The sequence below is a fragment of the Dermacentor albipictus genome, unplaced genomic scaffold, assembly GCF_038994185.2.
Source record: "Dermacentor albipictus isolate Rhodes 1998 colony unplaced genomic scaffold, USDA_Dalb.pri_finalv2 scaffold_79, whole genome shotgun sequence".
NCBI classification, from domain to species: Eukaryota; Metazoa; Arthropoda; class Arachnida; order Ixodida; family Ixodidae; genus Dermacentor; species Dermacentor albipictus.
The window spans coordinates 185,131-211,099 of NW_027225633.1; the positions used below are offsets into that span (position 1 = coordinate 185,131).

General features: G+C 44.6%; 1 protein-coding gene and 1 long non-coding RNA gene across 2 annotated transcripts; one reads left to right on the forward strand and one right to left on the reverse strand.

Moving 5' to 3' along the window:
* The first annotated feature begins 358 nt into the window (after window positions 1-358).
* LOC139053219 (uncharacterized) lies at window positions 359-2,164 on the forward strand. The gene is made up of 2 exons (XM_070530310.1): window positions 359-1,668; window positions 2,044-2,164. The coding sequence occupies exons 1-2, from the start codon at window positions 359-361 to the stop codon at window positions 2,162-2,164; spliced, it is 1,431 nt and encodes a 476-aa protein (XP_070386411.1).
* A 2,917-nt stretch (window positions 2,165-5,081) lies between these two features.
* Window positions 5,082-13,023, reverse strand: LOC139053217 (uncharacterized). Its single transcript, XR_011510317.1, has 3 exons — window positions 12,881-13,023; window positions 8,707-8,915; window positions 5,082-6,646 (listed from the first exon to the last, which is right to left on the reverse strand). It is a non-coding gene; the product is annotated as an uncharacterized lncRNA (long non-coding RNA).
* Window positions 13,024-25,969: the final 12,946 nt, after the last annotated feature.

The window sequence follows — 25,969 nt, forward strand, 5'->3', positions numbered from 1 at the left end:
CCTAGCACAAAAAAAACTGACGTCCTTGAGGACATGCTCAACAAACTCTCTGACAAAATGGAGAAAATGTTCGAGATGCTGGCAGCGCGCATTAGTGACAGCGAGGCAGAGAGGAAGGCGCAGGCCCTATAATACGACAGGCGGCTCGCAGAGTTGGAGAAGAAGCTCTCGTAAAGATGGCGGGCACCAAAAAGGGAAGACTCGTCATCTGGCAGTGGAACTGCCGCAGCTTCTCAAACAAAAAAGCAACAATAACACAACACATTAAATTGACCGCAAAAAGACAAAGGCCCGACGTAATCATTCTCCAGGAAACATTCGACCACGCCGAAATTGCCGGGTACGCCACCAACAAACAATGCACAAAAGGGACGGGGAGGGACATAGTCGTGACGACATTAGTCAAAAAAGGACTGGTCGCGATCCCGAGAACTATGAGAAAAATGACGCCCACATCCTCTTAGAAGTCGTGCCACGCAGCAAGAAGGAGAGTAGCACTTTCGTCCTGAACGTCTACAGCAGCCCGTCCAAAAAGGGCCTAACAAAGAATTTCGAAGATTTAATAAGCGAAACGTTAACCATCGCCGGCGACAACAGGCTCGTCATCGGAGGGGACTTCAACGCTCCACACACGCAGTGGGGATATGGACACTCGTTCAAGAAGGGAAAAAATCTGGCCCACCTCATAGAAGAGGCCGGCCTAACCCTTCTCAACGAGCCGGCCTCGCACACCAGAGTGGGTGCGGGCCCCTATAGGGACACCACACCAGACCTAACGATATGCAGGAGAGCCGGGAAAATAACCTGGGAGAGCACCTTCGAGGATCTGGGGAACGATAACAGGATACTCAGCATAGCCCTAGGAGAGGCCCGCGTCACGAAGGGAATAAAACATAAGTTCCGGCTAGTAGACTGGGACAAATTCCGCAAAATTAGAGACAAAAAAGAACAGGGACCCATAAGAAACATAGAGGAATGGAACGGAGAGCTGCTACAAGACGTACAAAAGGCCACGACCGAGATGGATTGGGACGACTGGGACGCTCGACGCGAACATGAAGACGACGACAACGGTGGTGGTCACTCTCCGCGGGTGGACAGAAATCTCGCGCACCTCATACAAGCCAAAAAATCCATCCAGAAACGGCTGCAAGGGCAAAAACACAATAGAAATCTAAGGCGCAAAATCGCGGAACTAAACAAGACCATCGAAGCACACCGCGCCCAGTTATGCACTCAGGATTGGGACGAGGTATGCGACGCCATGGACGGCAACATCAACACGGGCAAGACGTGGAAGATCCTCAAGCACCTGCTCGACCCGTCGGGAACGACGACAGTGGCGAAAGCGGAAATGACCAAGCTCAGACACAAGTACAAAGGAAACATCCGTGAAATGGGTGATGAAATCGTCAAGCTCAACCTTGAGAGACCTCCAGCCGTTGAACACCGGAACTACTCCAGCTCTCCCAACGAAGACCTCGACAGAGATTTCTCCCAGCAAGAAATAAAGGCGGTCCTGCAGACCATCAAGACCAAGTCGGCTCCGGGCCCCGACAAAGTGACCAACAAGATGCTCCGGAACCTGGACGACCAGGTAATGAGCCGCATGACCGACTACATCAACGAGTGCTGGCGGAACGGCGGGATACCCGACGAATGGAAGAGGTCCGACATGATCCTCATCCCGAAGCCGGGTAAACCCTTAGAAATACAGTACATGCGGCCGATCTCTCTCACTTCCTGCGTTGGTAAAGTGATGGAGCACGCTTGCCTGAGTAGAGTTAACGGCTACCTGGAGTCAAACGACCTGTACCACAGCAACACGATTGGCTTCAGAAGAGGGCTCTCTACACAAGACGCCATGATACAACTAAAGGAGCAAGTCATAGATACCACGGGGCGGGGCTTGAGGGCTATACTCGCACTTGATCTAAAGAAGGCCTTCGACAGAGTCAAGCACACGGCCATACTCGACAGAATTGTGCAACTCCGCCTGGGCGAACGAGCGTATAATTTTATCCGAAATTTCCTTACGGGAAGAACAGCCACAATCAGACAGGACGAGGAGGAGAGTATCCAGGTGGACATGGGCAGAGCTGGCACGCCGCAAGGGTCCGTCGTGTCACCGATGCTCTTCAACCTCGTCATGATCGGAATATAGGAAAAACTGGACCGAATAGAAGGCAATAATCACACCGTTTATGCAGACGACATTACGATTTGGACCACGAAAGACGCAAGCGAGGGTGATATGGAGAACAGACTTCAAGGGGCGGTGGAGGCAATCGAAAATCATCAAGAGGGCACCGGACTTGAATGCTCGCCGGAAAAATCGGAACTGCTGCTCTACTGCCCCAGGGGGTTCAGCAAACCGTCCAGAGACGTAGCGGAACAACACAAAAGGGGAATCAGACTAACCACGAGGAAAGGCACGGAGATACCAATGGTCCAAAAGATTAGAGTCCTGGGTCTCTGGATCGAAGCCAGGGGAACACGGAAACTATAACACGCCTGGAAAAGAAAGTCACCGCGGCCATTCTGCTAATACAGAGAGTGTCGAACAAAAGGAGGGGCATTAAAGAAAGAAACGTCGTACGGCTCGCTCAGGCCTTCGCGATCAGCCACGTCGCGTACGAGGCGGCATTCGTCCACTGGAACAAGGCCGAGAAAGACAGGATCGACGCGCTCATTAGAAAAGCGTACAGAACAGCACTGGGTCTCCCCCAATACACAAGAAACGAAAGGTTACTACAACTCGGGGTGCATAACACGCTGGAGGATATCGCAGAAGCACACAGAATAGCGCAACTCGAAAGACTCTCCGGAACCAAGGTGGGCAGAGAAATCATGGAAAAGATCGGCATACACTACCACGGAATGAACGGCCCCAAGATGCAGATTGACCTAGACGTCCGAGCCGCAATTAACGCGGAAAATATCCTGAAGAACATGCACCCCATGCACAATGTCGAGAGAAGAAAATGCTGCACGAAAACGATTCTCAAAAACCAAGGCGCGCAGGAGGGGGTGCTCTTCGTAGACGCCGCGCGGTACCCCCGAAACAGGGACGACAATGGTGGTGTCGGCGCTGACAAAGGTAACTCCCTCTTCGCAATGGCGGTCGTATGCACGAAAGGAAAGACCGTGACTGCGGGCTCCGTAAGGACTAGATCGTCGGAGGCAGCGGAAGAAACGGCAGTCGCATTGGCTATAATCAGCGGTCGGCAACAATACAGAACAATAATCAGCGGCTCCAAGACGGCTATTAGGAATTTCACAAAGGGCTGGGTCTCCACCGAGGGGGCAAAAATACTGAACCACAGAGCAGAAGACTTTGAGAACGGCACAGTTACACCCAAATACCTCAAACGGATCCCGGCACATATGGGAGAAGTTACTATGAATGCCCCTCCCAACCTCAACGAGAAGGACCACCGCGTCGCGCGAAAACTAACCCACCGCGGCACGGACAGTGACGGCCCAACACCCCGCAACCCCCGGCGAAGGGGGAAGGACTGCGGTGGAGGCGATGGAGAAGACGGAGGAGGCGACGACGATGAAGAAGCGATAACAGACGACATGGACAGACTGGACATGTACCACGACATACTGACACACTACACGAAACAAAGAGAAGCATACCTACATCCCCACAAACAACTCGACAGGTCTCAAGAAACAGATTGGAGAAGATTGCAAACCAGAACGTTCCGAAACCCAGTACACTTAAACAGAATAAATTCAACACAATATCCAGACGCAAGCTGCAAGCTCTGCAAACACGAACACGCAGACATGGCACACATCTTGTGGAAGTGCACACCGATCAATTCAGTATACGTAGAGGACAAGATAGAAGCGGACCTTCTCGAGGAGCGATGGCTAAGCGCTCTGACTGGCTCAGAACTACACGAACATTTATGGGCTATCCAGCGGGCCCGGGCAGCGGTGAAAAGGTTATGCCTCACCACATACAAAGCCCGGGTGGCCTGAGCCCGGGCTGGCAACCTCGCAGGTCCTTTTTCAATTAAAGTATTTTCCGTCCGTACGGTAATACAAGAAATTAGGACAGAACAGTGCTAAGCATTTACTTCAAAAGCCGAAGTGCCCATATTAGTGTGCTTCAAAATATGCAATATCCTGGAGTTCAATTTTTATAACTTAATTTTGCAAGATCATATGTGTATCCATGGACGATTGCACAACAAAATATATATTTTCGATGTTTTCGAAGCTCAGCAAAAGGTCACCCTAACAATCCTAGTACACAGAATGGCATAGATGAAGTGCCTGCGCATGAGGATAAATTACTTGATACTTCTTATGCCTTAATAATTAAGTTGTACAAAATTAGGCACTTTCAATTTAAGGCTAGACTTCAATTGTTTATCTTAGTGGTTTTCTAGCTCCCAAATTTCCCCACAGTTCTACATCATTTTCATGGCCTCACGTGGATATTATGTACTTAGTCACGCTGACAGTTCAAGGTTCTAACCATTTTTGTGAACATGTCATGCGCTCGCTCACTGACAAGGAATGGTAGAACCATCAGAGCGCCCACGCCTCTTGCATCCGAAGAGAAAAATGACACCAGTGAAAGTGCTGCAGTTGCTGACCAATTTCGCTGCTTGTGATTATTCAGTAAATTAGCAAGTGCAACAAAACTGCAAGCACTAACAGTTTATAAGATTCGTACAAACATAGAGCCGTACACTTCAGTAATCTCGGTGGCGGCACCATCTAGTACTAAATGGGCAGTTAACAAATAGTAACTGCATATAGCTGTCTACAATAAGGATATTTGCAAGATGTGTTGTTTAGCCATTTGATGTATAATGCTCACTTCTGGAATTGTACTGCAAGGGGTTCAAACATAAATAAGGGGAACGAAGGGGCCAGACTTTGTTAATTAAGACTGTATAAAGCCAACGAATATCTAGACCAAGGAAAGCACAGGGAAAATTAAATATGATTTTATTGAAATGCACAACTAATGAAGAAAATGGAAAAGTCGACAAACAAACAATTTGCCACGTAACCTGCCTTACACATGTGATGTTACATCATTTAGGCTAGGATGGAGGCTATTTTCTCGTATTCACCTCGCTCAGCATTTATGTACGTTTATTAGATATGACCTTGGGAGTGTTAATTAACACCACCCTTGGCAATGGTTGACGGTGAAACATGTTTGTTGAACCTTAGGCTTTCTATGGTTGGATCGAACATGAAAACCTTCCTTATTCATTTCACACTGCTCTTTGTTTTTCTTGTTTTAGGCGAACTCTAGCAATAACTATGTATTTCAAAGGCATAAAATACAGACACTGATTCAAATTACCATACTTTTCATAGAAATATGTAACCCTAATTTTATAAAGCTTCAGGATAGAGCTAGTTCATACGAAGACATCAGCTAGTTTTTTACTCCTATTCAGGCAGAGACAGCACTAAGGACATGGATTATGTGAGGACACATACAAAAAAATGTTACATCACAATGTGTCATTTTCTTGTGTGCCTTCAATTTGTGTCCTTAGCGCTGTTCCTACCTTAATACGGGGCTAGTTTGTTATACATGTTGAAATGAAATGCATTATTAAGCTACAAAAACAATGACTGGTTTCCTGTCTGTCCTTTCTGCCATGCTTCCTCGTGACTCAGTAGTGCGTTTCACTTTAATGCTATGTAAACAAGCAATTGAGAGTGAATCTTATGCTCCATACCAAACTGGAGCTATAATGCCCTCTACGGTTCCTTAGCAGTCAGCAGAAGCTATTCAATGAAAATAGGTTTTATGTTGAAATAGCTTTGTGGCTTCCTTAACTAAAGCTGAAATATAGCTCATGAGCGACACATAACTTTATCCCTTCAGCCATGAATATGTGTGGCCTCAATTTTCACAAAAATTTCTGCAAATACAAAGCCAACTCAGAAGAAATCTCCGCCTGTAGGATGATATTTAAGTGACATCAGGCCAGTCATCACCGTTACACAAAAAGTTCAATGTGAAATTTATTAGTTCAGATGCATTATTTCACGAAAATAAATTAAATTTGTTAGAGAAGTAGGTGACACTGTTATTGATCTAAGGTCCTTCTCATGAAAACAAAACCACTAAATAACAGCGATGATACAGAGCAACACTTCTGCCTTTTTGTGAAACATGGTGTTATGTTCTTAAAATATTGTTGTTTGGCATTATTAGCCTTACAGTGATTATCCGTTTAGCATTAGTAGAAGCATACACTCATAATCAGTGCCGTATTCAATATTTGTAACTTAGTTGTTATTAGGAGATTTAAGAGCTGCATCTTGACAAGACAGCATTATGACTGAAAGGGTGATTGCCAGTGAACACTGTTTGCCGAACTTTATATGGCACAGCAATTAACAGTGTAATAGGAGGCAAAATGTGCTCAATCTTAGTATGCACCAACATTATGAGGTGTGCTGATGCAGAGAGAGAGAGAGAGTGAACTTTAATGAGCACCAGCAGTTCAGTCGGCTGGGCCTAGGCCTCCAACGATGGGGCGTCGAGGTCTTGCCTCTTCGCTGCTTCGTAGGCCTGCTGGGTCGCCCAGAGTTGGTCGTCCAGATGGGAGCTGCGCAGGGTGGCGTGCCATCTCGACGAGAGGGTTCGCTGATGCAGGAAATTTTTAATATGGCACATATATCTCTGGACTCCTCAAACTTCTATTTTTCCAAAGCTGCTTATAAACACTCGCAATGCACTAACTGAAATACACTGCAGGAAAAGAATTTGTGTGCTTGGCCCGCTAGAAGAACGCATGACCTTGAGCCATAAAGACTTACAGTTTCTCGCAATTCTGTTCTCCACAGCTATTTCTGCCAGCACAGTGCACAGAGTTGACTGCGCTGCTCGCTTGAGCCTTGCTACATTTAGAATATGGTCGTCATACTCGTTTAGTGCTTTTAGCAATGCGTCATTAGGTGGTACACCGGTTAGGCGACAGCATTTATTGCAGATCTGTAAGAATTAAAACATAGCTTGAAACCAGTTCATGGAAACAATGTGGTACTGTCAGTTTGCAGACATCAGTGCTAAGACAATGTGATTATTTGTGGTCACAATGAGTGAAGCACAGTCTTGCAGATGAGTAAAGGACAGTATTTGAGAAATGTGAAGTTTCTGGCTGGCTCCTCTGCGTAAGGAATCATCGAAAGCTGAACATCAAGAAATGTAACTTTGATAACTTGACATTCCATGAGGGTTAAAAAAGAAATGCTGTGTGCTGTGAGTTGTGGCACAACTGTTACAATAGTTAGTGTCACAAAGCTTTTTAATTCGATTGAAGTAGCTTCGCTGGAGCAGGAGCATGCAGTTACTTCCTGTTACTTCATGGTATGTATGTGAATGCCATTCAGGCGTGCTTGTAACACTAATAACTTGTCATATTTACTGTTTGAGGGCTACAGCATGCACAGCAAATTGGAAACTAGAGAAGAGCGTTGGGCTAGTTGGTACTGTGTCTTTTGTAGCGACATAATTATAAGTGTGAAAACAATTTCTATAAGAGAGGGGATACGATAGTGCGCGGGACTTTTGACTGAGAAATCTTAATGAATCAAGGACCAGCAAGTATGCCTTTGTGTAAGCACGAACAAATGAGCAAACAAGCCAATAAATAATATAAAACCAGACATGATAAACCACTACGGATCATTGATGCAAATGTTCATATCCAGACACGTGCCTAATTTCCTTGTGAGCGCCAAAGACAGTGTGCTTACGCATCTATCACCTGTTTTTAGTACGCAAAAAAGCTTCAAACACTTTCCTAAATTTGACCACTGAGCGGCCTTAGAACACATGCATTATCAAAGCATGGGGAGCATTTGTCTTTGTGGCACTGATCAGCTAAGTGATTAGCTGCAGCTAGGGTGCTGACAATGGTCCGGGGCTCCCTTATGAGGTCCTTCAGGCATCTCCCTGTCTGGCCTATACAGCATTTTCCACATGAAAGTGGAATATTGTGCACCACCTCAACAACCTTGCAATCCACAAAGTGCATGGCATGCTTTTTTGTGCAGGCAACTTTATCTCTTTTATGGGCTGTCAGTAACAGGCACCACAGTATCTTCTAGATAGCCAGCACTACGCAAATGCTTTGGCTTTCGCTCCACGCTGCAGGATACTTAGTGCTCACAGGATTTTACAAGAGCAGCTCTGAGGCAGTTGACTGCTATGTAGCAGTAAGTGGAAAAAAAACAGTGCAGTTTAAATAAATTAGGAGATTTAAGCCACCACAAGACAGCAAAATGGGAAGAGTAGACAGCAATGGTGACAATTTCTTGGGTCAAGTTGTGATCACATACAGTAAACCAGCAAGGAACAGTGTGAGGATTATAGTGTGTGCCAGCAGTTTCTTAAATTACCGTTTGCATTTCTCAATGCGCTTTATCATTATGGTAGAGTGCGAAGAATCCTTGTGTACTGTATTAGAATTAATTATTTTTAGACAGATAACCTAAGGGTAAAGAACATGTTAGGATATATTTTTTTGGTGTTGATTTTTGCTTAGATAAGTCTCAGGTAATCGTTCCCCAGTAGGACTAACGCTATTATTAAGGTAGTTGAACTAACCAGCTATGATAATGCAAGATGAAAATTGCCAATGAGGCAATTGAAGAAATTTCACAATACAAACTATAAAGCGCTGAACAATCAGGTACACTCACCTCCTTTTCTAGCTTTAAAGCTAGAAAGACTCATCGGCAAGACTCATGCCCTCTTGTTCTATGTTTGCTCTCCTAGCAGCTGTGGTCCTGTTCATGACGTCCTCTATTTTGTCCATGTCGGGGTTTCCCTTCTTGAGTTCTTTTTTCATAAAATTTGTTGTCTCGGAGATGAAGACCTCATCGACTTCAAATGCTGGCTTCACATCAGTCTGAAAGTGCGAGATAACAGAGACAGTATAACAAAGTTTGGTTTCATACCAGTGGGAAAATTAAGGGCAAGGCGAAAACAATTTACCATAATTAGGCATCAGCAACATATGCACTGCATGTTATCATTTAAAAGGCCTTCCTATACTTCTAGAACCTGAGTAAGGTCACCCAGTCATTTTGTACTACTAGTGTAAATGCGCAAGAAAAATAGCAATCCTCTGCATAAAACAGGAAACCTAAAGGTGTTTCTAGGTATTTGTCTATTATCACACCCAAAGGCCTCTATGGGTGTTGCAGAGGTGATGGGTAAATTACTTGCAAAGAATCATTTATGAAAAGAAAAGCAAGAAAAAGACAAAGAAATAAAAGAAGCCCAGCATATTCAACCAAGATCAAGCAACAACTGACAACACCAACCCTGGGTTAGTGTGGATACGCAGTAGGAAGAACACATTTAAATGTACATGGCTTCACTTCGCTGTAATTTGAGACAACTGTCTCCAAATACTAGGGCGCACTGCTGTGAACTTATAGCATAATGCCCTGCAATGTCACATTTTCACATGTAATGTGCAGAATGTTTCTATTATACATGAATGAAATGCAAGCTGCGATTCTATAGAGGAATGGCACTGAGCTACTGCCTAATAAACAATCTGCGTAAGTGTGAGTGACAGCATCATTAACAGGACTACCCTGCTGCTTTGCAGGGAGTCACTCCATCTCAGTAACATCGAAAGCGAGTTGCGCGTTTGACAAAGATGAGGCAAATTTCTAAACAAGGGCCAGAATTAAGTGGTACTCTTTATTGATCAAATAATGGCCACTATCTTCTGTCAAGTTAACGCCACACAAAATAGCGAATTACAGTGGCCACAGGCACCTCAGTGTTGTGACATACCACATCTAGCGACTGCCTCAAAACACATGATCCTTACGTAATACTTGCACTTTCCTTTTGCAGCAAGCAGTTATATTACTGAAGTACTGCAACGCGCTTGCGAAGCAGAAATATTTCTCCATAGTAGGATCAAGACCACATAATAAAAAAGACACCACAGCCACAGCGTCGATGAAGTGCATTCTGCGGTACCGTATAAGTGCTGAAGGTTCCTTCTTGGTACTGCTGAGTGATTTTCATTCTACCTAGTTCCCGTTTCGTGGTCTCACAAAGACTGTGGAATGATCAGCATATTGCAACAAAAGTCGCTAAATTTATACATTCAAATTCACTGGAAGCACTTCATTTTTTAACCCTTTAATGACTGCACATATAAATACAAAACCAATTATTTTATAGTTAAATGTGCAAACGACATCGAGAATAAGCATAATCAACGAAAAGAAATAATATTTTGCAGAAATTCCTTTAGCAATATGGCGGAAAAAAACTGGAAGTGGGCTTCTCTACGTTTCGAATTTGTACAGAGAGCTCTTTGCATATATGCACTATAGGTGTACATTTCTTCACATTGTGTGTCTGACATCACTTCAGCCGGAGATCTCATACCGATCTGTCTCCTCTGACCATGCTTTCAAAACAAAGTGAGTCGCATGTCTAACTTCCTTCCCATTCTGTGTTCCTGCTCTAAACCAACAAATGACACTTCCTGTCTGTCATTCAGTGTTGGCTAAAGACATTTAACCAGAAACTTCTTACTCAATGCCAAAAATCAGCAAGAAAAACAAATATTTTTGTATGCTGTATGCAGCATTCATCAAAAAGGGTTAAAACAACTCAAGTGTCAGAATAGCATAGCCACACACCTTTCACTACAACTTAGCATGTATATCAACATATATTACAGTACGGATGCTGTATTACTGGTCTGGAAAGGCATCTACCACTACATCTTGAACCAATGTTTCACTGTAGGTTCAAGGTGACAATGCGATATGATACTTTGCTCCTTTGATCACCTATAAAATTTCTGATAACAGCGTTTCAGATATAGCTGCTACAGCCTGATTGCATATTGGCATTTGTTAAAGAAAAAATGTAAATGATATGAACAAGTACATCAAGAGAAGCAACTAAATGTTTCAACTAAGTCACATAATGAAGCAGGGAGAGTCAGTTAATCTAATGAATAAAATATGCATGCAAACGTGCAGCTTATCACCTGTCTTCAAAATCCAGATGTTGAGCATGAGCCAGAACTTTCGCCTGCCTTTCTTGCCTTCGCTTTCGCTTTTTTCCGCATTGACTTTAGGGCATCCTGGTGGCAATCGCTTTCGCATATTCTTATATTTGTTCCTTAGGCTCATATACCACGTGAATTGGAATTAAATGAAAGCAATTGACTTTACATGCCTAAACAACAGTTCAATGACTTCCAGTTTTCAGATTATGAAAGAAACTGCAAAGACAGCACACAATCAAACATGGAGCTGCCCTAATCTTAGCTTGCTTTTCGCACTGTTTCCTTCATGTTCCAAAATGTACCAACTGAGCTATTTTAGCACACCTTTAAGCAAAATAGCTGATAAGCTATTTCAGTATTGGTGTTAGTGAAAACATTAATGCATGAAAACGGCTACAGGTACAAAAACATATTATTTAACTAAATATACATTTCGCTGAGCATCCGATTTGTATACCAAATGAAGAGGTGCTGTTGGCACCTTCATATTTAGTCAAGCTGCAAAGCTTTTAAACCACTCCATCTCCACTCAATCACAAGCACACAGACCTGAACAGCCGCAAGCAAGGATGGTCATAAACGTTACAAAGTACTAAGAAAGGCTTAAGCAGCCCACATAACGTAAAAAAATATGCACTTTTACGTGCCAAAACCGTTGTCTGATTCACTCGCTTGTGTAAATTCGGCACATAGGGTAATAGCATCTCAGTTGACAGCGGCACTACTGTCTATGTACTCGTTCACTTTTGTGCTGTACACTACCTACAAGAACTGTAACCAGCAGCTAAGGAAGTTTTAGCCAATGCATCATTCTAGCCCCCTCATTAACGCAAGACTCATGGCAAAGAAACCATGGAAGATATTGCTATATTGAAGCACAAGATTACTTATGACTGGGTGTTAACCTTTCTGTAGTTTTCGTGACTCTTTTTGTGGATAAAGAGGAATGTAAGTAGAATAAATGCGGCTGGTGGTAACCAAACCCGCAAATTTCACATGACGCGCGCAGTGCTGTATGAATTCAGCTAGCCACAACTGTCTTTCCATCCAATTCACTTGGTGTTTGTATACATGCATGAAATGTAGCGCTGAAGATGTTAGGATTCGTATTGTTAGCTGGAATAAAAAAAATGGGCGTAGGGCTTCAATGTCAACAAAGCCATTCAATATTTAAATTTCGTGGGTTAGAAAATGAGTGAACTATAATTCAAGACTAGTCAACAAATTATCAGTGATAAAAACATTTTCTACCAACAATGCCGTGCACACTGCAGCACGCTTAAAAGGCACTAGAAAATTTGGATATTGCTCATTGCCCCAATGCAAAGCTTTAGGGAAACAATTTTTCCCCTCACTTTTCGAGAGTTTGCAAGGGGAACTGTGCAGCAACTAAGTTATAATCATGAATTAGAAAACAAAAACTTGTTTCGGTTATAGACACCTCCCACTTGCCTTAGTGACGTAACCACATGAGCATGGATGGCAATACCCTTTCTAATTAACATCGCACTTAACATTCATGTTGCAATACGAGGTTCAGAAAAATGTGTGACCAAACATAATTATGAGACATTTACTATGGAATGAATTCTCATTAAGTACATTCAATCCCAACTTTATTTACATCTTGGCATAGGTCCGCAAACTGACTCACAAGTCGACTCACTCAGATTGATCTCTGAATGCGAGTCTTAGCGAGTCCGGCTGAGCCAAATTTTGGAGAGTCATAGCCCGAATGAGCCCGAAGGAGTACAATTTTGGTGAGTGTGAGTTCTCATTATTTTGCTGACCTACGCATTCAGGTAAGTGTTGTTACTTACATTGTCTGAGATGATAAATGGTAGGCAATCCACTCAATTATTTTCTTTCGGAGATTGTCAGGCACATCCCCTGCTGTGACATTTTGGAGGTGTGCAGCAATTTCAATGGGCATCGGAGGCTGTGTATGCGTTGATTCGTTGTACTGTCCTTTGACTGCATTCTTCCTATGTTCGACTTCACTACAAGACAGCCTTCTAGAAAGAAGTATTCATTGAATTCAACAACAATACAGAGGTAGAAAAACGAAAGATATGGTATCACAGACTCTCACTCCACACTCTCAAATTTACCTACTATAGTTAGTGACAAGCGAAATATGGGCACATTTGCCAGTGGCAAATGGAACCAATTGCTGTTCAGGGATAATGATGTACAAACAGCAAAAATCACTGACTGGGACAACCGAGACTGATTACAGAATGAATGGGTTGTTAAACAAAATTTAGAGAGGAATTTTACCGGCCCATGTATAAATACCTCCTTACCAACACACCGTGACCCCTCTCCCCGTTTTCGTATTGGTACCATGCACAAGGAAGGTGCATTATTGGTCCCTTCACAAACATGGGTATCATGAGCAAAAAGCTCCCCCACCAAGTTGAAAAAAGCAACCGGAATGATGCACCTACAAACATTCCTTTTGAGGGAAACTTGTTGCTAGCTACATTGTCGACCTATGACTACAGAGGTATTGCTTTGTGAAGGACAAAAACTGTGTCATAGAGTGCCAAGTCCAGACTAGCATTAAGTCTTCGGAACAAAAAGAGAGAACAAAAGTAGGTCAGATAAAGGCCAAGGATGATATGATGGAACAAAAATATACTTAAACGTTCTGGTTCTCGAATACACAAGCTAGACTGCTTGTGTTTATCCAAACATTAACTCCCTATCGCATTTCTGGTGGCTAACGAATGAATACTACAATCAATGCATTTTTTCTGATAACTTCTTGGCGCCTTTGCAAGTTCATATTATCTAATACAAGTTTCTTTTTTGTGAAACATGGCCATTATTTCAAACAGGAAGATGGCTTTGCCATCATCATTACATAAATCTGAGCTACTGAGATAGATACAAACGTTAAGGTCGGGTAGGACTTTCAAAGGTGGTACGGAACGATTGAGGAGTCATGAACATGATTGTGCTTCCTAAGCTCTTCATATAGCATGTTATATTTGGGCTGTCTAGACCACACAAAATTTTTAAAAAATGTATTGCAGCCTTTTGTTTTTATGTTTTCACAAATACACCTCATTTGTCATACCTATTAGTAGCACAGCATTCCAATTTTGAACAAGTACAGTGGTAAGCTACACAAGTGAAACTAGGACTACATAAATACATGAAATATCAGGGGAAAAAGCTTTTGTTTTTGCATACTAGAATTGCCCCTATGGCATGCCTTTATTTGTTTACTAAATTCTCATGAGCTTATTCCCTGAAGTTAAGATGCAACCAAGGGCAAAAAGAAGCTTTAGGACAGGGATGAGTGTCACTTGCTACTACTTTATTGAAAGCAGATGGCACCATATTTATAGGTGGAGGTGGCCATGTGAGCACATATGTTTGCACACAATACTCAAAGAAGTTTGCATCATCATCCAATCACACAGTGCAGAAACTGCCGTTCAGTGCTATGTAAAGCCACAGATGTATCGATGACACAGACGTCATGTTTCATGTTGATGAAACAGGCCTCCATTAATTCCCATGCCAGAGAATCTGCTTTTACCAAGAAAGCGGGTATGGAAATGATCTGGCTCACACGTGCGGGAATCGCGGCGCAAAGGCAATTGTTTATTAATCTTATTTTTCACAGACAGCTCATGTTCCCTTGCCAAGTCGTTATGCAGCGTCCTGTTTGTCCAATATGCACCCAGCTGAGATTTGGTGAAATTTCGTACACCACACCGACCGTGCAGGTCACATGTGGCCTTGTATAATTTTTACCCTAAATGGTCAACTTCTGTGGGTCTCATAAGCATGGGCACAGGCCAGTAAGCTTCTGTGGAGCAAAAAAAAAACAATAGGTACTTAATTTGTAACTGCTGGCCATTTTCTTTAAATCGTGGGCCAGTTTGTGCATGTATGGAACAACATGCGGCCTTTTCTCCACTAGTGGCTTGGCAAGTGACAGCCAAGTGTTCTTTCTGGCGGTGACGCTCGCCTCCTGAAATTATGGGTTCGTGGCACTGCAATAAGGTATTAATGAACCAGTTTGAAACCTTTTGCAGTAGAACGCTCCCAAGAGGGCACGTAACTTCCAGCATATAACCAAATTGCCTACGTAGCTGGGTGAAGGGCCCTTAAATGTATTCCTCAAATACACGCATTTTAGCCTTCCAACGTACGACAGATTTTAATGTTGTACAGAGTTAATGCGTGAGTAAAGATTGGATAAGACAGGGTACATACGGCTTTCTTGGTGCCTCTGATGCTTCGGAGTTGCCTGGGGAGACAACCAAGTTAATCACTGCCCCATCATGCACTGTGGTGCTTTCATCCATGTCAACGTAGCATTGGAACCAGTCGTTGAAGATGTGAGAGCAAAGCCAGATGGTTTATAGATAGTTTTGCACATTAAGCGTGAAGCAGTGGACATTGAACAGGCATACATTAATTCAACAGCCTTTTTTGATGGTCGCTGTACTGTCCCAAACAGATTTGTTATTTAGAGCCATCCCAGCATGACACTAATCCTGCTGCCCATATGTGAGCTAACTAGAGGACGCATTAAGCATACAAGGCTGAGCTTATTTACCAATGTCAGCAACCATCAGTGTATAAGAACAGATGATTTTACAGATAGAACCATATTGCTGATTGCACAAGGTTTTCAGAGTCCTATTGCTGAAAATGCCAACAATTTTTTTTCCTCGGTGGGTTCAACTTAACTTCATTGCTGCGTGATTGCTGCAGCACACAAATGACAACAGACAAAGATTGAATAGGCAGACAACAAGTCTGTTTTCCTCGTCTTTTCTGTTTACAGCATAAACACTGCACAAATGTGCAGAAAATGGCATATTCCGACCGGTTTCGCTAACTAAAGCACCATTACATTGACTGACGCTGTTAGTACTTCACTTTCCCCTACCAAATAGGGTAGCAATTGCACACCTGACCTCGATATCAGGGCCGGTATTTTGTAGCGATGCCTTTTCCTATTCTATGCTTTTTCACGTTTTTCGCGCTTGGCCAGTGGTGAGAGCGACGGTCTGCCCACATTATCAACGGGATCGGATGGTCGTGTGTGGTGGATGATAAGAATAGCATAGAATAAGGCATAAGGCATCGCTACAAAATAGCGGCCCAGTAGTAAACCAACCACGCAAGTTTTCAGAGGATGGAAGCCGTGAAAACGGCTAGTTTTCTTGCGGCTTCTTCACACGACAATAATTCTACTTGAGCAACGTTGTGTTCGTACGGGCATGCATGCGTTGCACTTGTCAATTTAAGGTCAAGTGCACTGGCTGTGACGAAACAAAATATTAGTAGTTGGTAGCACAATGACGTGACACAGCAATTTCGTAACACTCGTCTGTCAGTTCAACGCGCGGCAAACCAACAGTTACTAATCATGCTCGACATTTCCGCTATGCATACTGTTGCTCTTTTGCCCATATGAATCAAACAGTGACCAAATCCTCTTTGCGCTCCATAACGCGCAGAACATTTACGCTCACCTCTATTAGAAGATCGCCGCCTGTTGTCAGGTGCGCGAACCCACCCGTCCGCAGGCTTTCGTGAAGGTCGGCGAGTTTCCGGGCGCCTGTGAGCCTCACGACTTTCTTTGACGGCCCGTGCGGAACGAGGCAAACCGCTTCTTCTGCCTCAGTCGGCGAGCAGTTTGCTGAAGGCGGATCGGACGACAAGCTGCCGCCGCTGTCATCTTTCACAGAAAAATGCCACTCACGTTTCGATAGCCTTTTGTCGCCGTGGTTTCCGATTCCAAGGAGCCGTCGCCGCGCTTTTCACAGTTGTGAATCCAATATCGAAGTAAATACGGAAGCCGTAAGTCAGCCACTGTACAAGGTCCCGAATATTTCGCTGTGCGTATTCGAAAAAAGATTTTGCACTCATCGCTGCGCTGTTCTCACTCAAATTTTGCAGAACGAGTGCATTTTGGCTACGACTTTGTTTAGTATAACAATTGGCACAGTTAATTGTCTTGATTGGAAGAAAAAAATGTAAATTTGCCAGCGCCCATGGGGTTGCAAGCAGCTACCGCGACGGGGCAAGCATAAACTTGTGTCGCCGCCTGCCGTCAGCTGCAGAAAGCTGTATTTTATCAACGGCTGCCGCGTGTTGCCCGCACCTGGAATAGGTGACTGCCGTCCTTGAGACGCTACTTTCTGCAGCTGACGGCAGGCGGGTGTAACAAGTTTATATTTGTGCCGTCGCGGTAGTTGCTTGCATGCCCATGGGCGCTGGCAAATTTGCAAATTCGAATTAGTCGTGATTTTTATCAGACGACGCAAAGGACTGCGCCTTTCTGCTCGGGTACGCTTCATCAGCATCACTGAGTGATGAGTTCCGTCTGTAACTTAATGTGCCCGCGATGCCCATTTTTTCCACAGAAATTCACACGTGTGATTTGGTACCTAGGAGAAGTACACGCGTCAGACCCAGAATTCAAGTTAACTTGTGGCATTGAAGGCTGCCAAAACACTTACAAAATCTTTGGAAGCTTTCGAAAACACGTCTACCGTCAACACCAGCGATGGCTTTCAACATGTGACGGTGATTCAGCAACGGAAGCTGCAGAAGAATTGTGTGATCCCAGTGATGCCTCTGATTTAGCTGCCAGAGCTTGTCCGGACGACGGAGATAGTGACGGCCGCTCTTCCCCTGGTCTGCAAAGTGAGCCACCTCCGCAACCTGGGACGTCTGACCGAGAACTGGATCCGCCAACATTGCAGTGCTTCGCGACGGCTTTACTGCGAAGCCTGGCAAAGATGTTCTTTAATATATCCGACAACCGAAAAGTACCATATTCAGTCTGGGACAGCTTGTTTCATGAAGTGCAATCTCTGGTGCACTCACTCTTGCAAAATTTTGCCGGCTACATTAAACAGCTACTCATTGAATTTGGCTGCATTGTGCCAGAAAATTTGACACAGGTTCTCGCCTGCAACTTTCTTGTTGGCATGTTTGATGAAATTCGATGACAATACCAATGATTCCGCTACGCCAAAGTGAACTTTCCCTATAGAGAGGCACAGCAGCTCGCCTATGCAGGTGATGACCGAGCCTCATATCAGTACATTTCAGTTGGCAGTGTCATACGTCAGTTTGTACAGTGTGAACATGTTTTTGAACACCTTATGTGGACTGAAGTTGAAGGCAGTGCTACACTTCGTACTTTTCGGAATGGTTCAGCTTATAAACAGCAGCTGAATACTGTGCTCCCCTGTACAAATGCTAAGATACTTCACATGGATGAAGTGGAAATACCTAACCCAATCGGCTCTGCCAGGGGTGTGCACAAGCTTCTGGCTGCGTACTATACACTTCTGAATGACACCCGAAATACCGTTCTCAATTGAAATGTATGCATCTTGTCATTCTTGCGAAGTATACTGATGTACAGAAATACCATGCTGAGGCCTTTCTTGTTAGCACGCTTTAAGGTTACCTAGAATCCTTGCCGCAAGGAATGTGAATAGATTAGCATTTGGAGACGTAGTTCGTAAGGATAGTTTCATAGTCAATATGCATGGAACAGTGCGCCCATCATTTTGAAAAACTTAGTTTGCACAATTCACACAAATTATAAACTTGCCAAAATGTAATTCTGTGTCATGTGTAGTAACATTGTTGTTATGCGCCTTCTATTTCCTTTTAAACATCTGAGTATGTAAAAACCGTGCTAGTATATTACAAAAGCAACATTTCACTTTGATAAAGACTATGCCATAGAGCAAAAAGAACAATTAGTCCAATAAAGCATCAAGAAGAAAATATATGCAGGGGTTTCTTGGTGTTCACAAAAGGGTCATAAACACTGGTTCATGATTATAAACAAAAATAGCTTTAAAGAATTTCTACAGGGCTGCAGCACCACTGCACATTTGGGTAATTATGCACCTCACTGAGATAAATGCTTTAAGTGGAAAGTGGTGGCAGCAACCACTGAAATTGTGATTCCACTGTAAGAACTAGAGTGACTTTGTTCACTGAAGTAAAGGCAGCGTCATACATCTATAGAGTTTGTCACATAATTATTACTATTACAATTGATTGTGTTAAAACCACACTGTTTATTGGAGGTAGACAAAGTGGTGTTTTCCAAATGCACTAGCAAATTAGTTCACTTTTCTGTGAGTGGGACCACACTAATGTGAGAGATCTCACTAATACCTCTGTTAGATGTGCAAATTTTGAGTGAGTGCACTTCGGCGTTATTGTCACTCGCAGGCTGCCAGATGGAAAAATTTATTCATGCGGTGGAATGCACCTGCCAGCAAGTGTGTTTTAGGAACTCGATTCACTTGGGTTCTAGTTGTAGCCTGAATAGCAATTTGTCAAGAAGAAATAAATAAATGCTCACAGAAGTATTGGCACTAATAGTAAGATCAATGTTTCCTGATTCTTAATGTTATGAGCGCCTTTCAGACATCACCTAAGCCAAAAATGCTTCAAATGTTTGTTTTCAGCACATTTTGACTCAAAATTTCGAACATAATCCTTGATTGCATTTGCTCAAAACAAATGAACTGTGGTAATGTGATTACAGCATTTCTTTCTCCCATGGCAGAATTTCTTGTACTTGAGCATCTTTTTGTGATAAAACAGTAACCATTCTTAAACTCAAAATGCTGAGAATTATATCAACCCTTATGGCTTCATAGACCGTCACTGTGATAAATTCCAAGTGCCACTTTGTTTTGTCGTCTAGCACTACAACGCCGAAATGACTCAGTGAAGTGTCGTAAAATTTGCTCATCTGACTGGGGTATATGAATGCATGACACGTGATCAAATTGATATTAAGTCATCCCCACCAGTTCATATTCAAGGCTGTCTACATGCCAGAAGCTAATATGCAAATGACACAAATGTGTGTCATTATCTCTATAATTTGACTATATAGAACACAAATTACTAGCCAGGTCTACTCAATCTGAATTTGCAATTTCGAATTTTCGCACACCCATAGTAATGCGATCATATATATAACAGACATATACATGACTTACTTCCAAATTTATGCAGATAACGTTTGTCATTGCTGCAACATGCTTCCTTGTGATTGCGTTGACACGCATCCTCTTCTTCCCGTTTTCGCCTTCATTGAAGCGAGGGGGTATGGCGAACCAGAAAACCTTCCTGACTATGGCAGCGGCACATTCCAGGACATGCTGCATAATAATAATAACAAAAAATGTCGCAGAACATGATGGCAACAGCATTGCACATTCTTCTTGGCATGCTTGTGATCAAAGGGTATGTGCGGTAAAAAACACTGCGCTGAAAACACTGTGGTTTAAAACGGTGCTTTATGTGGAAGGTGGCACATGCCTTCCACTGCATAATGAAACATGAACGCGGGCCACACGTGCACTGGCTCGAACAATGCTTTCAATTTGCATTTCCCTCATCAATTTGCATTTCCCCCATAAAAAAATACGCGAGTGCGCGCACACGTTCGTGGAGCTATGATGCCCACCGAACAATGCGCGCATGCAGAAAGCGGCATGGCCGATGTCGCACGTCGCAATGAAGCCTAGCTGCAGCTACTCTAAATTACTAGCCGGGTTTTCTTCACACGCTGTTGGAAGTACTTCAATAGTCACTGCATCCATTAACAAGACAGGTAATAAAGGCGCGCACACGTTCGTGGAGCCATGATGCGCACCGAAGAATGCGCGCACGCAGAAAGCGGCATGGCCGATGTCGCACGTCGCAATGAAGCCTAGCTGCAGCTACTCTAAATTACAAGGCGGATTTTCTTCACACGCTGTTGGAAGTACTTCAATAGTCACTGCATCCGTTAACAAGAGAGGTAATAAAGGCGCGCACACGTTCGTGGAGCCATGATGCGCACCGAACAATGCACGCACGAAGAAAGCGGCATGGCCGATGTCGCACGTGGCAAGGAAGCCTAGCTGCAGCTACTCTAAATAACAAGGCGGATTTTCTTCACACGCTGTTGGAAGTATTTCAATAGTCACTGCATCCATAAACAAGACAGTTATTAAAGGCGCGCACACGTTCGTGGAGCCATGATGCGTACCGAACAATGCGCGCACGCAGAAAGCGGCATGGCCGATGTCGCACGTCGCAATGAAGCCTAGCTGCAGCTACTCTAGATTACAAGGCGGATTTTCTTCACACGCTGATGAAAGTACTTCAATAGTAAATGCATTCATTAACAAGACAGTTAATAAAGGCGCGCACACGTTCGTGGAGCCATGATGCGTACCGAACAATGCGCGCACGCAGAAAGCGGCATGGCCGATGTCGCACGTCGCAATGAAGCCTAGCTGTAGCTACTCTAAATTACAAGGCGGATTTTCTTCACACGCTGTTGGAAGTATTTCAATAGTCACTACATCCATTAACAAGAAAGGTAATAAAGGCGCGCACACGTTCGTGGAGCCATGATGCGCACCGAACAATGCGCGCACGCAGAAAGCGGCATGGCCGATGTCGCACGTCGCAATGAAGCCTAGCTGCAGCTACTCTAAATTACAAGGCGGATTTTCTTCGCACGCTGATGAAAGGACTTCAATAGTGAATGCATCCATTAACAAGACAGTTAATAAATGCGCGCACACGTTCGTGGATCCATGATGCGCACCGAACAATGCGCGCACGCAGAAAGCGGCATGGCCGATGTCGCACGTCGCAATCAAGCCTAGCTGCAGCTACTCTAAATTACAAGGCGGATTTTCTTCACACGCTGATGAAAGTACTTCAATAGTGAATGCATCCATTAACAAGACAGTTAATAAATGCGCGCACACGTTGGTGTAGCCATGATGCGCACCGGACAATGCGCGCACGCAGAAAGCGGCATGGCCGGTGTCGCACGTCGCAATCAAGCCTAGCTGCAGCTACTCTAAATTACAAGGCGGATTTTCTTCACACGCTGATGAAAGTACTTCAATAGTCAATGCATCCATTAACAAAACAGTTAATAAAGGCGCGCACAAGTTGGTGGAGCCATGATGCGCACCGAACAATGCGCGCACGCAGAAAGCGGCATGGCCGATGTCGCACGTCGCAATGAAGCCTAGCTGCTGCTACTCTAGATTACAAGGCGGATTTTCTTCACACACTGTTGGAAGTATTTCAATAGTCACTGCATCCATTAACAAGACAGTTATAAAGGCGCGCACACGTTCGTGGAGCCATGATGCGCACCGAACAATGCGCGCACGCAGAAAGCGGCATGGCCGATGTCGCACGTCGCAATGAAGCCTAGCTGCAGCTACTCTTAATTACAAGGCGCATTTTCTACACACGCTGATGAAAGTACTTCAATAGTCAATTCATCCACTAACAAGACAGTTAATAAATGCGCGCACACGTTCGTGGAGCCATGATGCGCACCGAACAATGCGCGCACGCAGAAAGCGGCATGGCCGATGTCGCACGTCGCAATCAAGCCTAGCTGCAGCTACTCTAAATTACAAGGCGGATTTTCTTCACGCGCTGATGAAAGTACTTCAATAGTCAATTCATCCATTAACAAGACAGTTAATAAATGCGCGCACACGTTCGTGGAGCCATGATGCGCACCGAACAATGCGCGCACGCAGAAAGCGGCATGGCCGGTGTCGCACGTCGCAATCAAGCCTAGCTGCAGCTACTCTAAATTACAAGGCGGATTTTCTTCACACGCTGATGAAAGTACTTCAATAGTCAATGCATCCATTAACAAAACAGTTAATGAAGGCGCGCACAAGTTGGTGGAGCCATGATGCGCACCGAACAATGCGCGCACGCAGAAAGCGGCATGGCCGATGTCGCACGTCGCAATGAAGCCTAGCTGCAGCTACTCTTAATTACAAGGCGCATTTTCAACACACGCTGATGAAAGTACTTCAATAGTCAATTCATCCACTAACAAGACAGTTATTAAATGCGCGCACACGTTCGTGGAGCCATGATGCGCACCGAACAATGCGCGCACGCAGAAAGTGGCATGGCCGATGTCGCACGTCGCAATCACGCCTAGCTGCAGCTACTCTAAATTACAAGGCGGATTTTCTTCACGCGCTGATGAAAGTACTTCAATAGTCAATTCATCCATTAACAAGACAGTTAATAAATGCGCGCACACGTTCGTGGAGCCATGATGCGCACCGAACAATGCGCGCACGCAGATAGCGGCATGGCCGATGTTGCACGTCGCAATGAAGCCTAGCTGCAGCTACTCTAAATTACAAGGCGGATTTTCTTCACACACTGTTGGAAGTATTTCAATAGTCACTGCATCCATTAACAAGACAGTTATAAAGGCGCGCACACGTTCGTGGAGCCATGATGCGCACCGAACAATGCGCGCACGCAGAAAGCGGCATGGCCGATGTCGCACATCGCAATGAAGCCTAGCTGCAGCTACTCTTAATTACAAGGCGGATTTTCTTCACACGCTGATGAAAGTACTTCAATAGTGAATGCATCCATTAACAAGACAGTTAATAAATGCGCGCACACGTTGGTGTAGCCATGATGCGCACCGGACAATGCGCGCACGCAGAAAGCGGAATGGCCGGTGTCGCACGTCGCAATCAAGCCTAGCTGCAGCTACTCTAGATTACAAGGCGGATTTTCTTCACACACTGTTGGAAGTATTTCAATAGTCACTGCATCCATTAACAAGACAGTTATAAAGGCGCGCACACGTTCGTGGAGCCATGATGCGCACCGAACAATGCGCGCACGCAGAAAGCGGCATGGCCGATGTCGCACGTCGCAATCAAGCCTAGCTGCAGCTACTCTAAATTACAAGGCGGATTTTCTTCACACGCTGATGAAAGTACTTCAATAGTCAATTCATCCACTAACAAGACAGTTAATAAATGCGCGCACACGTTCGTGGAGCCATGATGCGCACCGAACAATGCGCGCACGCAGAAAGCGGCATGGCCGATGTCGCACGTCGCAATCAAGCCTAGCTGCAGCTACTCTAAATTACAAGGCGGATTTTCTTCACGCGCTGATGAAAGTACTTCAATAGTCAATTCATCCATTAACAAGACAGTTAATAAATGCGCGCACACGTTCGTGGAGCCATGATGCGCACCGAACAATGCGCGCACGCAGAAAGCGGCATGGCCGGTGTCGCACGTCGCAATCAAGCCTAGCTGCAGCTACTCTAAATTACAAGGCGGATTTTCTTCACACGCTGATGAAAGTACTTCAATAGTCAATGCATCCATTAACAAAACAGTTAATAAAGGCGCGCACAAGTTGGTGGAGCCATGATGCGCACCGAACAATGCGCGCACGCAGAAAGCGGCATGGCCGATGTCGCACGTCGCAATGAAGCCTAGCTGCAGCTACTCTTAATTACAAGGCGCATTTTCAACACACGCTGATGAAAGTACTTCAATAGTCAATTCATCCACTAACAAGACAGTTATTAAATGCGCGCACACGTTCGTGGAGCCATGATGCGCACCGAACAATGCGCGCACGCAGAAAGTGGCATGGCCGATGTCGCACGTCGCAATGAAACCTAGCTGCAGCTACTCTAGATTACAAGGCGGATTTTCTACACACGCTGATGAAAGTACTTCAATAGTCAATTCATCCACTAACAAGACAGTTAATAAATGCGCGCACACGTTCGTGGAGCCATGATGCGTACCGAACAATGCGCGCACGCAGAAAGCGGCATGGCCGATGTCGCACGTCGCAATGAAGCCTAGCTGCAGCTACTCTAAATTACAAGGCGGATTTTCTTCACACGCTGTTCGAAGTATTTCAATAGTCACTGCATCCATTAACAAGAAAGGTAATAAAGGCGCGCACACGTTCGTGGAGCCATGATGCGCACCGAACAATGCGCGCACGCAGAAAGCGGCATGGCCGATGTCGCACGTCGCAATGAAGCCTAGCTGCAGCTACTCTAAATTACAAGGCGGATTTTCTTCGCACGCTGATGAAAGGACTTCAATAGTGAATGCATCCATTAACAAGACAGTTAATAAATGCGCGCACACGTTTGTGGATCCATGATGCGCACCGAACAATGCGCGCACGCAGAAAGCGGCATGGCCGATGTCGCACGTCGCAATCAAGCCTAGCTGCAGCTACTCTAAATTACAAGGCGGATTTTCTTCACACGCTGATAAAAGTACTTCAATAGTGAATGCATCCATTAACAAGACAGTTAATAAATGCGCGCACACGTTGGTGTAGCCATGATGCGCACCGGACAATGCGCGCACGCAGAAAGCGGCATGGCCGGTGTCGCACGTCGCAATCAAGCCTAGCTGCAGCTACTCTAAATTACAAGGCGGATTTTCTTCACACGCTGATGAAAGTACTTCAATAGTCAATGCATCCATTAACAAAACAGTTAATAAAGGCGCGCACAAGTTGGTGGAGCCATGATGCGCACCGAACAATGCGCGCACGCAGAAAGCGGCATGGCCGATGTCGCACGTCGCAATGAAGCCTAGCTGCTGCTACTCTAGATTACAAGGCGGATTTTCTTCACACACTGTTGGAAGTATTTCAATAGTCACTGCATCCATTAACAAGACAGTTATAAAGGCGCGCACACGTTCGTGGAGCCATGATGCGCACCGAACAATGCGCGCACGCAGAAAGCGGCATGGCCGATGTCGCACGTCGCAATGAAGCCTAGCTGCAGCTACTTTAGATTACAAGGCGGATTTTCTTCACACACTGTTGGAAGTATTTCAATAGTCACTGCATCCATTAACAAGACAGTTATAAAGGCGCGCACACGTTCGTGGAGCCATGATGCGCACCGAACAATGCGCGCACGCAGAAAGCGGCATGGCCGATGTCGCACGTCGCAATGAAGCCTAGCTGCAGCTACTCTTAATTACAAGGCGCATTTTCTACACACGCTGATGAAAGTACTTCAATAGTCAATT

Bases quoted from the DNA above. Each gene is read 5' to 3' on its own strand.
- LOC139053219 (XM_070530310.1), top strand. From the start codon at position 359: ATGCACAAAAGGGACGGGGAGGGACATAGTCGTGACGACATTAGTCAA. The intron at 1,669-2,043 runs GTCCGACATGAT...CCTTACGGGAAG, and splicing joins ATACCCGACGAATGGAAGAG to AACAGCCACAATCAGACAGG.